This window comes from Panthera onca, chromosome A3 (genome assembly GCF_046562875.1).
Source record: "Panthera onca isolate mPanOnc1 chromosome A3, mPanOnc1 haplotype 2, whole genome shotgun sequence".
In the NCBI taxonomy this organism is placed as follows: Eukaryota; Metazoa; Chordata; class Mammalia; order Carnivora; family Felidae; genus Panthera; species Panthera onca.
Genome location: NC_138341.1, coordinates 19,621,884 through 19,634,020, shown reverse-complemented (window position 1 = coordinate 19,634,020; position 12,137 = coordinate 19,621,884). Strand labels below are relative to the sequence as shown.

Here is a 12,137-nt window from a genome sequence, read left to right as displayed (position 1 = left end):
ATTAACTAAGTGAAGAGAATACGACAAAGTAGGCAAGACCTTCCTTTTCTACCTCGTCTTGGGCATTTGAGAGTAAACAAAGACTGAAGGCAATAAAAGTTACATCAGAAAAAGATAGGTCAGAACCTAAGATTTGTAAGACATTCTGCACAAAGAACATATGCTTTATAAAAATGTAGTGGTGATTTGCTATTGTCATCCTATTTGAACAAATTTCCTAGATGGCTGTGGAAGAATTCAGGTAAATTATTCCTTGGTTAACCAGGGACCAATTGATTCAGTTTGGGATTGTTCAGATCTGTTTTATTTCTTGATGCAACCTGATATTAACACAAAATAATACAGGTTATACACACACACACATATGCACAATTAGATTAATAACATGAAAACCTGCAAACCCACCATCCAACTTCAGAACTTGAACATCACCTATACGATCCAATCATGTGTGTACTCCTCACTTGCCCCATCCCTCTGTTTTTACATTCTCCTGTCAAGGGACATCTAAATTGTCCCCCCCCCCCCTTTTTTTTTTACAATCGGTGCTTCTGTGAACATCATCTACATTTTCCATGGTGCATGTGTGTGAGAGTTTCTCTAGGGTATATACGTAGGAACAAAACTGTTGAGTCACAGGTTATGTGAACATTCAACTTCATAATATTAAACTGTTTTCTAGGAACTTATATAGAAGTTACTGTTAATCCAACATCCTCTCCATCACTTGGGGTACTGTCAGTCTTTATTTTTTACAATTAGTAGGTGAAAAATGTTTATGCTCTAAATTTGTACCTCCCAATGAATAAGGTTGAGTATTTCATGTTTCCTCTTCTGTGAATGTCTGATTTCTCTTTTCCTTCCCTCTTCTCACAATCAACTCAAATCTATTGTACTGTTTGTGTGTTCTCATTTTAACTAATCCCTTCTATATATATTTCACTTGGTTTGTTTGGAAATAAACGTATTAGGCCTCTTTAAGTGAGAGTCTTGAATCTGATATATCTGAGTCTGTCTGATAAGGCTGTCGCCCAAGTCTTGGCATAAATGTAAATGGTAGAAATTTCAACTTAAATAAGAAAATTTTGTTATTTAAGAATAGTTTGGGCAAAGGCTGATAAACCCTTGATTGCAACTATAGACAATTCTGGATTTTTTAAGAATTGTAATTATTTAATCTTTTGTCTCTTATTACATCAGAGGTCAAGAGTTGGTTGTAGCAGAAAATCAACTGTTATGTGATCTTCACAAGCAACAATGCTTCTAACAGGCAATGATTAAGGGAGGTGTGTGTGTGTGTGTGTGTGTGTGTGTGCATTCATGTCAGTACTAACCACAAAGAGCAAGAGTCTACAACTGCAGGATTGGAAGGGAGAAAGTGATTCGATTATTAGCAATGGTAACAAATGATTAGGTAATAAAGAGACTATCTTAGAAGAGAATCATGAACAGGTTGATTTAGAGTACCTCTGCTTGCTGGAGGAAAGTTTAACCAACCAGTCAACCAATCAGACAAACCAGTAAGCCCCTGTTCAACATTTCCTGGTAGAAGACTTCTTCTTTTTTTAAGGGACATGAACCACCCCATGGAGAGTTAAAACTACTACTAAAATTTAAGGAATTAAATATCTAATATTTATTATAGCTAGTTTATTATTTTTTTAAATCTAAATCAATTTGATGATATAATAAAACGTTAGTTTTACATTTTATGAACACTTTATTTCTTTGGTACCTTTTTATTTCCTTCTATTTACAGTTCCTCTGGTTATCTTTTATGTAGTAAGTGCATACAGTACAGTAATGTCCTTTTACTAGTGCTTTGGTGGAAAGCAATGCGACAGAAATGAAGGGTCCTATATTAGGGCCTAAGGATATCTGTTCTTAACAATTAGCTGTATGGTTCTGGAAAAGGCACCATTCCATCATTTGTAAAATGGGTAGGCTAAAGTCTGTGATCCTTGAGGTTCCCTGTAGGTTTATAATTATTTTATGATTCGGAGTTCAATTTTTAAACTTTTATGTATTTATTTTTAAATCAGGTATATCTAAGATAGTAATGCTGGGTCCTTGGCCAGAAACAAAACTACCAGTCACAACAGTGTTCCTATGGGATAATAGTCTTCTTTCAAAACAATTAATGATTCAATTTGTAGAAATTCAATATAAGGAAAAGCTGAAATATATTGTTCCTAAATTATCCTCATAATTTTTAAGCATCCTTCATCTTCCACATTTATCCTGTAGCCTAACCATCATCCTTTCCAGCAAGCTCTTATTCTGCTATCTCACCAGCCCTTACCTGGTTTTACTGACACAAAAGACCAGTTATATTTGTCAGAGGACCCTGTTTTTCCTCCACGCCTTAGTGGTTTTAGTTTTCAATAAAGGTTATCAAATTTTTCCAGAGCTGTTCATTGGTGGAAAATGGAAAAGGACAGGTAGATGGCAGACTCAAAAAGGGAGCGAAGAAAGTTACGGTTAAGTGATAATGACTACACTCAGATTCTGTATCTCCAAGTCCTAGATATTCTCTTTACTGTACTCTATTATTTGTGCTAATTTATCCCCACCTACTCTTTAGTTAGAGCAGCTGGGAGCTTATCTTTAAAAACACAAGAATAAGGAACACAACAGGAATACTTGATTTCTGGGACTAAAACATTAATAAGTATTGTAACAAATATTAATAAATTTATAAAAATGGTAAAGGTCAAAAAGTACATTAAAACCAAATTTTCACAAAGAATAAAATTCAGTAGAAATGACTGCTTAAACCTTGGCCTGCTAAAAAAAAAAAATCTATCTGTAGTATCTTATCCCTATTTTAAAATATCCCTATTTTAAAGTGAGAGAGGCAAGTGATACACACCTAACTCTGATGTAAAAGCATGAAACTTGGTGTGTTCAAAGTGAAGATTACATAACATATGGAAAATACTATGTAAAATTGTAAAGAACAACAACAGATTGTTTTTGCCAAAAATCAAATCTGAAGCAGGCCTTTCCAAAGAGGGCCTTACTTTCTGGAAGTCCTACCGTTACTTACTCTGGGCTCTGCTGCCCTTCTTTCAGCTCGCCTGACACGCCTGTCTGTTTCCTGAGGGCCATCACAGCTCTCCTCCCTCAATCAGGAGTCCTCACCCCACACCATGACCCCTCCTCGCCACCCCCTCCACCCTGTGCAGAGTTTGTACCACCTCATCCTTTGGAGCTCAGGGCTCCGTATCAGCTCCTCAGACAGGCACTGGTTAACCAGCTAATTTAAAAACAGGTACTCCCTGTTCGTTTCCCTTTTACCATCTCACACCTTTTCCATCATAAAATGCACCACAATTTGTAATTACGTTATTGATTTTTGGCTCAGCCTTGTATACCTGAGCAGTCACACATAGTGACAGGCACTTCTAGGCACTCGATCAGTATGTGCTGAATACATTTAAAGAAAAAGAAGAAGGGAAAAAGAAATAGCTAGATACATTTAAGCATAATTTTAAAGCCACCATTTATAAATAAATATATTTACATCTACATTGCCAAATTTCTTTAAAAATTTTATTCCATGATTATGAAAAGTAATCTGTAACCAAAACAATATGTTAATAGTTATAATATTCCCCCCAGCACCCTGCTCATGACAATGATGATAGCATCTAAAATGCACAAGATCAATGGGGCATCTGACTGACTTGGTCGATGCAGCATGAGACTCTTGATCTTGAGGTTATGAGTTCGAGCTCCACATTGGGTGTAGATTTTGCTGAAAAGTAAAATCTTAAAAAAATAAAAAAATAAAATTAAAATAAAATGCACAAGATCAGGACTATCATTTAAAGTATTTTTTGTAAAAGACTGGTGAACAGAAGCTGAATAGCAGAGAACAGACGAACACAAAATTTTGGATGTAATTCTAAACTTTGCAGTTAGTACCTGTAGTATCTTGCTTGGTCATAAAGGATTCTACACCGGTAATAGCTGGAGGCCGAGGTAATCGCCGTGCAATACAAATCAAACATGACTGGAAATCTGCCCAAAACAAGAAGGGGAAGTTGAAGAAAGGAGGGCAGAAAACAGTTCACATCTATCATTTGCCACTAATGGTTTTTATAAAAACAACATGTTACGGGATCTGACACAATATCGGAGCCGCTCTGATCTAATAATATAGTATTAGTGATAAAATTGCTGGTAACCAAAAGCTGGCAGCTCCAGGTAGAGATCCAGTTAGCATACATTATCCCTTCCCGTTGAATGTTCTGACATAAACCAGAGGAGACAGATGCATCTCATGTACTTGCATGATAACAACTTGAAGAAGTAGTTTTCACTAGATTTAAGCAACACAGTGATTTTTTAAAAAATAGAGTCCTTAGTCAATTTCCTATACTTATCAGTACTTAATGGCCACAGAAATTATTCTTATAACCACTGTGCAGATAAAAATTACCATATGACAAAAACATTTAACTCTTTCTGAAGAAACATTATTTTGCCCCTGATAAAGGACTTTATGTTGTTGGGACCCATAACTTTTTCGAAGTTCCATTTCCAATTTTCTTGAGTGTTACACACAACATCGCATAGCTAAACATGAACTTCAGTCATACAAGACAGGCTGGCACTGGCATGTGTATTTTACAAAAAGTCCTCAGTTGACTGTGGCACCCATTCACGGGTGAAGCCTGCTACATGCATGGCCCTTTTTTTGCATCTGATTAAGTCCTCATCTACTACCTTCCCTAGTCCTTACTCCAGTTTCCAATTTGCGGTGTTCTTAACTCAGTAGTTCACATGGAAAATTCATCCACTGTCACAGATTTTAATCAATGCCATGTTGATACCATGTTCATATTAGAGCTTCAGCTGTGTTTTCATCTGTTCATAAGCTTTCTCCTTATAAATTACCTTGTATGGCCTCAAAAATGCTAACTCTATTCTCCAATGTTCCCCACACTCTAAACTTGAAACTTTCTAAAAATCAGAGCTGTTCAACAGCCTGCTATATCTGGTACATTTCCAACTGGCAGCAGTTAGCTGCGTCTCTTATTTCTAGGCAGCAAGTTGGTTTGAATTTGACATTTTAGTGGGAATGCCAGCTTAAAACTGAGAGTTTGGGGGCTTTTTAAAGGGGTGAGTCTACATGTTGGCAGTTCTTTTCTTAAGTATTAAGAAATACGTAGTAAACTGAATAGCCACTATGATGCATAATACAGTGACCAATACTATCTGAAAAAGGCTACTTATAATCAACTACCTCCTTGGTCTTTAAAGTCATGGAAAAAGCGATCAAACACCTTAAAATCACCCTTTGTTTTACCTTCTCCATCCTCTTGAATTGATTTTGGCTGTGACACAGTAAAACACTGCATTACTTCATACCGCTGGCAAGCTTCTTGGTTCTCGGTGCCTGGCTCATCTGGAGGGTGAATTAGCATCCTGCAGTTAAAGGTATGGCTATTTCGTCGTGTTGCCTCTTGAGGCCAAGGAACTCCATTTACTGCGGAAGAAAAATTGATTATATGTCTGTGAATAAGGTGAAAAACTCAGAGGATACAAAAGACATACCTATAGCCATCTGCTTCGTCAGATACTCAGATTAAAAGACAGATCTCTTCAGGTCTCACATTATCCTGAGGCAATAGGATACTTATCTTTCTTAGCAAATCTAAATGTCTACCAATCAGAAAACGGTAAAATTTTCTAACAGATTGTATAGGACATCCCCCCTCAAAAATAAGGCCTTACAAATTCTTAATTCATTAACAGTCTGTATAAACAGTTAAAGACAAAATTAAAAATTAATAACTTCCTAGCTCTTTTGCTCACATTTTTACAAGCAGTTAATTAATGCACTTTTCTATTTGTTTCCAGTTGCATCCTAGAAATGAAAACCTGATTGGAAACCACAGATCCATTGTTAAGCAGGAGTTTTAACCTGGCAGGTGTGTCTTCTTAAGGATGGGCTTGTGTACATGTGCGCCTTTTTTGGGGACAGGATTCAGTTTCTCAAAGGAGACTGTGACTCAAATATTTAGAATAGACAGAGACCAACCTTGGGTTCTTATAACCATTCTTATACCTTATTTTATTTGCACAGTTTATATGCAACAATGCCTCAAATATAGCGGGTAATCAATAAGTTATAACATAAAAATGATTGTTAAACATAAATGTTACCTGACTCGGTATAAAAAACCGAATTCAGTTATAGAAAATAGGTCTATACATTTCAAATGATAATCACTGTTTGATGGGACACCATTTCCCAGTTACAATGTTCTATTCAAACCATGGTGGCAGCTGGAAGGTTTTTAAGGCTCTTCTTTCACCATTCCCAACAGTTTTTTGTTTTTCTTTTAACTTTATTCTCTTCACTGACCCTTCCTCCTTTTTACGATCTCATCACCGTGTAACTGTTAGAGTGTTAGAGGAAATCACGGAAACAAACCTGTACTGGAAGAAGGAGTCTTGGTTCTGCTATGAGCTAGCTGTGAGGTTTAGGTTAATTACTTTATCTCTGCACCACCTTTATCATTATTTATTTATTTTGAGAGAGAGAGAGCACGCACGTGTGCGCACATGCAAGCACATGGAGAAGGGGCAGAGAAACAGGGAAGAGAGAATCTCAAGCAGGTTCCACATTATCAGTGCAGAGCCCAACACAGGGCTCGAACCCACAAACTGTGAGAGCATGACCTGAGCCCAAACCAGGAGTCAGACGCTTAACTGACTGAGCCACCCAGGTGCCCCTGCACCATCTTTAAAATAAAGGAATCCACTATATCATCTCTAAAATCATTTACACTGTAAAATGCTATACCAAAGCACATAAGACCCTTTGATAATTCAAGTATCTAACTAGTGATTTTACTAGAAATAATCATTTCAGGCCCCCAGGTACTATAAACGTGTACTAACTACTCTTTTCAAAGAATGAGGCTTCCTTTCCATTGAGCGAACAATGTCGAAACTAAAGAGCTACAGATAACATTTAATTTGCATGTGTGTATTAGTTACACAGAATTTCTAGCCAAGGCCCTTCCTTACTTTGGGAGTACATACAGGCTACGGAATAGGCACACAGTGTAGCAAATGGAACAGAGGTTGGAAATCAGACCCCATCCGTCCTCTCAGCTAGGCTCCTTTGTCAGCAAACAACCTGTGCACCCATACTTAGGACATCTGAGTTTGAAACCACTTACATCCAAAAATATTCATTTTAGTATATACGTAATATGACAGTATATTTCTCCCTCCCTTCCTCCTTTTTCTTCTTTTTGAGCAGGGTGGTGGGAAGGATATACATGTGTCTCTTTCTTGGACATAATCGAAGCCGAAAACAAAGGCAGTTTCAAGCAGAAGCTTCTAGTGGCAAGGCAGTGACTACTCTGCTTCTCACCACTGTCACATGGCTAGGTCATAAGCTGGAGGAACAGGATAAAAGGAATGCTCTCTACCAGCTATTTGATGATACTCCCTCTTCGTATTTACACATCAGGCTGAAATTAAATTGAAAAATATTTTTAATGTGTTAGAACTTATTTCAAAATGATACTATGTAATATAAACACAACAATTATATAATGTGAGAAACAGCTAGAGAGAGTTCATATTCTTTTGAAAAACACATTGCTTTGTACCTAGTGATTTTGGTAGCAGATTCTTCACAAATTCTGCATGATCCCCTACATGCAGTATGCTGTAGACACTGGTATTCATTAATTCCTCCTGATTGTAACCCAAGTAGCTGGTCACATTCTCCGACACAAATACAATTCTCCCTTCACAGTTCACAACAAAGAAAAATCCATCCAAAGCCTGCAAAGCCAAAAAAGAAAAAAAAAAAAGGATTAAGAGGGTGGGAGGTTAAAAAATGAAAGAAAAATAAACATACACATCTCTCTACTGAAAAAGAGATCAGAAATATATGTCAAGTTAAAAAAAAGGGGAGACTGAACAGAAGATTTAACACTGTATGTTCTCTGTGGAAGGGACAGAATTTTGAAACAGACTGTACAGGAATGTACAGCAGGGATGAATGAATGTATCAACCCTCTTTCTGCGAGAGAAACTTCAAAGTAGCAGATGTGAAGGAAGTAACCGATATTCACTCAGTCATAAACATCTCTAAACCACAAGTTAAGTACGACAGGTCTGTACCCCCAAGGAACTTGCGGGACAGTGGTAGAGAGAGACACAAACATAATAAAATACCAGTGATGCAGTGTCAGAGACACACCGAGTGTTCTGTGAGCACAAGGAAAAATACCTAATTTGGGGTTGGGGTGGGGTGGGAGGAGGCACAGAAAGGCTATTTAGACGCCCCTAGCTGAGTTTTATAGGGCATAGTGGAGGAGAGGAAGAGGAATGAGGGAAGAACATTCTAGGCAGAGGGGACAGCGTGGTACATTAAGGAACAAAAAAGCAGTTTGGAGTTGTTGGAGTACATGGTACAAGACCGGCTCATGACAGGAAATAAGTCTGGAGAGGTAGACGGGAGCCAAATCACAGAGGGCTTCCTATGCTCTGAGATAGAGCTAGGGGTCTTCAAAAGGGGATATATATGTGTGTGTACACACACACACACACACACACACACACACACACACACACATATATATCTATACATAGATATATATAGATATATATATATGCATGCCCTAAGGGGAGCATTACATCCACAGAGGCGCAGGAAAAAAGTTAGAACCTCTATTTCTAGTGCAATCTAAGATATAAAGAAGAAATGCAGCTTAATAAACATACTGAAAACCCTGATACCTCAACTCAGTCTAGACAGTCACATATCACAAACCATGGAAGCCTGAGAGAAGATCCAGAATGAAGAGACTGAGCAGGGTGGCACCTTACTTATTTATAATCTTTCCATTTATTGTAATATATTGCAGTTTACTTGCTATAGGATATATACAAGCAGTAAAAACAAGACCTTTAAAAAGGAGAACATTTGTAGGATGTTGTAACAAGATGTAAAATGACAATGAAAATCTGTTGTATACCCAGAAGTGTCTAGTTTTCCGTGGCAAAATTCTTAAAAGAGCTAACAATGTTATGGGCTATTCATTTTTCTTTTTTAAAAAGGCAAGTGTCCCAAATTTGCTGACCTCTTCTAGGATGACAAGTGGTAATGATAATATGTTACCTAGCAGATGTTTTCCAAATAATAAACACACTTAATTTTGTCCCTCCAGGGTAAAGATGATATTTAAACAATGAATAAGTAAACTGCCTTTCAAAAAGACACCTATGCTATAGAGCCAGCATATGAAAATGCTTTGAAATGTTTTGAAATGTACCATAGTTGTGACTTTGCTGTCAAAATGACCCCGGTTCCATACTTGTAAAACTTCTCTTCTCAGTTTAAACATTTACAAACTTTTTACCTGCTCAAACATCTTCCAGTTTCAGTGTGCTTTAAACTCATTTTTTTTTTAATGTGATAATGCAATATCCTTTGATTACTTTGGAAGGATCACTGTTTGAGATCAAGGAAGATAGAATGTCAATAAAAACCTTGGGATGTGATTAATGATCTAAACACCTCAACACCAGATAAACCCTTTGCTAAACTATTTTCTGTTTACAAGAGCACAGGAAAGCACTGTCATTTCTAACCTTTTTTGACATTAGCTATGAATTTCATAGCAGGTGATATGATGATAGGAACAACAGAAATACAGATACATCATTTTTTTAAAAAGTAGATGTAAAAATTACTTAAATTGTTCTTAGCTATTAATTGATTCAGTGTAAATACAGTTTCACTTCATTTATCTTATTTTTGATCTGTCAAAAGAGTTTAATCAAGAACAGTTTGGGTATAACTAAGTGTCATAATTTAGAGCAAGAAAAAGACAGGCAAGTAAAATCTGGTTGTTCCATGGCGATTCCAAGGGCCATAGTACCCTGCTTCGTCAGCACGACCTTCTCCTTTTTTCACCTAGTTTTCAGGGCATCCTTCACGGCTCCTCCCTCTCTGCCTCCTTGACAACCTTGTCTATCTTCTCTATCTTCAAAGCCACAGCTACTCTCTCCCTTGCTTTCTTACCCTCCATGTCTGTCTCCGGATATCTCTGGACGTCGCCTGTTACCTGCAGAGGGAATGGGAGAGACCAAGACCCACTCCTGGGATCACCTCTGTCCAGTGTGAACACTGGCCAATGATGGGCACAGCATCCAGCACCAGCAAGGCTTAGGAATTCACCCAGACTATCTGGTGCAATTATTTTTAAAGTGTTTGCAAAATCCAAAGGACTTAAAAGTTCTCCTTCATCGTAGCAGGCCTGGAGTCCCTGCGGTATCCTTTTCCACAGACCTACTGGGGCTTCTCCAAGTTCTCCTCCCACTGACTGTACCTGACTTCACTGCCAGGCTGGGAAGTTATTCTAGTAACTGGCCTCTGGAATATGCAGCTGATCAGCCTTTGGGGAGTGTAGAACTTTCACCAGGTCCCTGCTTGGCCTCAGTTACATGGACTCGTCATTTCCTCTGTGAAGTCTGGGGCATCATATTTCTTTTGAGCTTCCCCAGAAAAGACTGGCTTGGAAAACAGGTCTACAAAGGCTCCCTCGTGCTTACAGAATCGTCCTGCTGACCCTACTCCTAAGGTACAGATAGCCTGTCTCTTGTTGGAAATGCCTATTTTTTGTTTCTTTTTTTTAATTACAAATGATATATATACTCATAAAAATTGTTTAAGTATGAAAATGAAACAGTAGAAGATCTGCCAAAATCTCACCCCCAAGAGATTGGTAATGTTTCAGGGAATATCCTCTGAGACTATTCCTATGAATACACAAACATCTCTATTTTCTTCAAGTCTGTCAGACTAATATAATCTGCTAATAGTTATTCTACAAGTTTTTCTCGTATGTTGTGCATATAATTAACTTCCAAGTGTCCTTCTGGAAAGGAACCTTCCTGCTTTTCCAAGTCCTGACAGCTGGTCTTCCACTGAGCAGCACACAGGAGATAAGAAGTGCCTGTCCATTCAGTACAACATCATCAATCTGAGGATTTTTTCTCTTGACCACCTTGTGTCTCATGGCAGGGTCCACAGTGGCCAAGGCTTCTCACAGGGCCTTGGCTTTAAATGACTCCACAAGCTTCACTGACTATCACCTAAGTTCCAGTTAATTGACAAAATTCTGGAAATAAAACACACAACTCTCAACAATTATACAGTCTCTGAAGGGAAAAAGACAAGTACGCATAGTTATGAATAGCGCAGTAGAGGAATTCATAAAGGTTAAGCACAGACTGAAGCACCCAAAATGGGCAAAGGGACGACTGTCACTGGTAAAGTTTCCAGGGAGAAGGCCACACTTACACCTGAGCGAAGTCTTGAAAGACACAGAGTAGTAACTCAGGTGGAAAGGACATTCAAACACAGGAACCGGCTTAGAGGTTAAAAACAAAAAAAAAATCACCCCGTATGCACTTGTTATATTTGTGTTATGTACAATAGCAAAACTTTTTTTTTTAATCTTCAAGGAAAGCAAAAAAAAAAAAAAAAAAGGAATTTATTCTAAAGGCAATGGGCATTTTCTTGAAGGCAATGTTTTAAGCATGCAAGGGACGTGGTCTGCTTTTACAAAGATCTTTCTGGAAGTGGGTGTGGCATGCAGATTGGAAGCCAGAACAGTTGCAATGCTATTGTGATACTCCAGTTCAAACCCGAGCCTGAATTAAGGCAATGGCAGTGGAAGTGAAGGAAGAGAATTTGACACAGGCAAAACAAACAGCATTTGGAGACCTCTAACAGCTGTGGGAATGAGTATTTTGGGCGATTCTCCATTAATGATGTAATAAGGGTTCTGGTAGATAGGTGCCTTTCCCTGAGGAAGTGGACTCAAGGAGTAAAGAAATCTAGTCTTTATTACTGACTTTTTCCCCCCTTATTTTTAGGCAGAAGATAAAGGGACAAGTCATAAATTTAGTTTTAGAAATATTATATTTGTTTCTTTAAAAAAATATTTTCCTTTTTTTTTAAGTTTATTTATTTTGAGAGAGAGAATGCACACAAGTTGGGGAGGGGTGGAGAGAGGGAGAGAGAGAGAATTCCAAGCAGGTTCCATGCTGTCAGCACAGAGCCTGACACAGGGCTCGATCCAACAAAC

The 12,137-nt window shown here is 37.9% G+C and overlaps 1 protein-coding gene across 10 annotated transcripts in view; it reads right to left on the bottom strand.

Moving 5' to 3' along the window:
* The window catches only part of NCOA1 (nuclear receptor coactivator 1), a 239,996-nt gene that overhangs the window by 60,432 nt on the left and 167,427 nt on the right, over positions 1-12,137 (bottom strand). For all 10 annotated transcript variants that reach the window (XM_081795178.1, XM_081795179.1, XM_078444907.2 and 7 more), the window contains 3 exons: positions 7,641-7,818; positions 5,318-5,497; positions 3,931-4,026 (listed from right to left, as the gene is read on the bottom strand). In XM_081795178.1, coding sequence (XP_081651304.1) covers positions 3,931-4,026; positions 5,318-5,497; positions 7,641-7,818 — 454 coding nt within the window. The remainder of the gene's footprint in view (positions 1-3,930; positions 4,027-5,317; positions 5,498-7,640; positions 7,819-12,137) is intronic.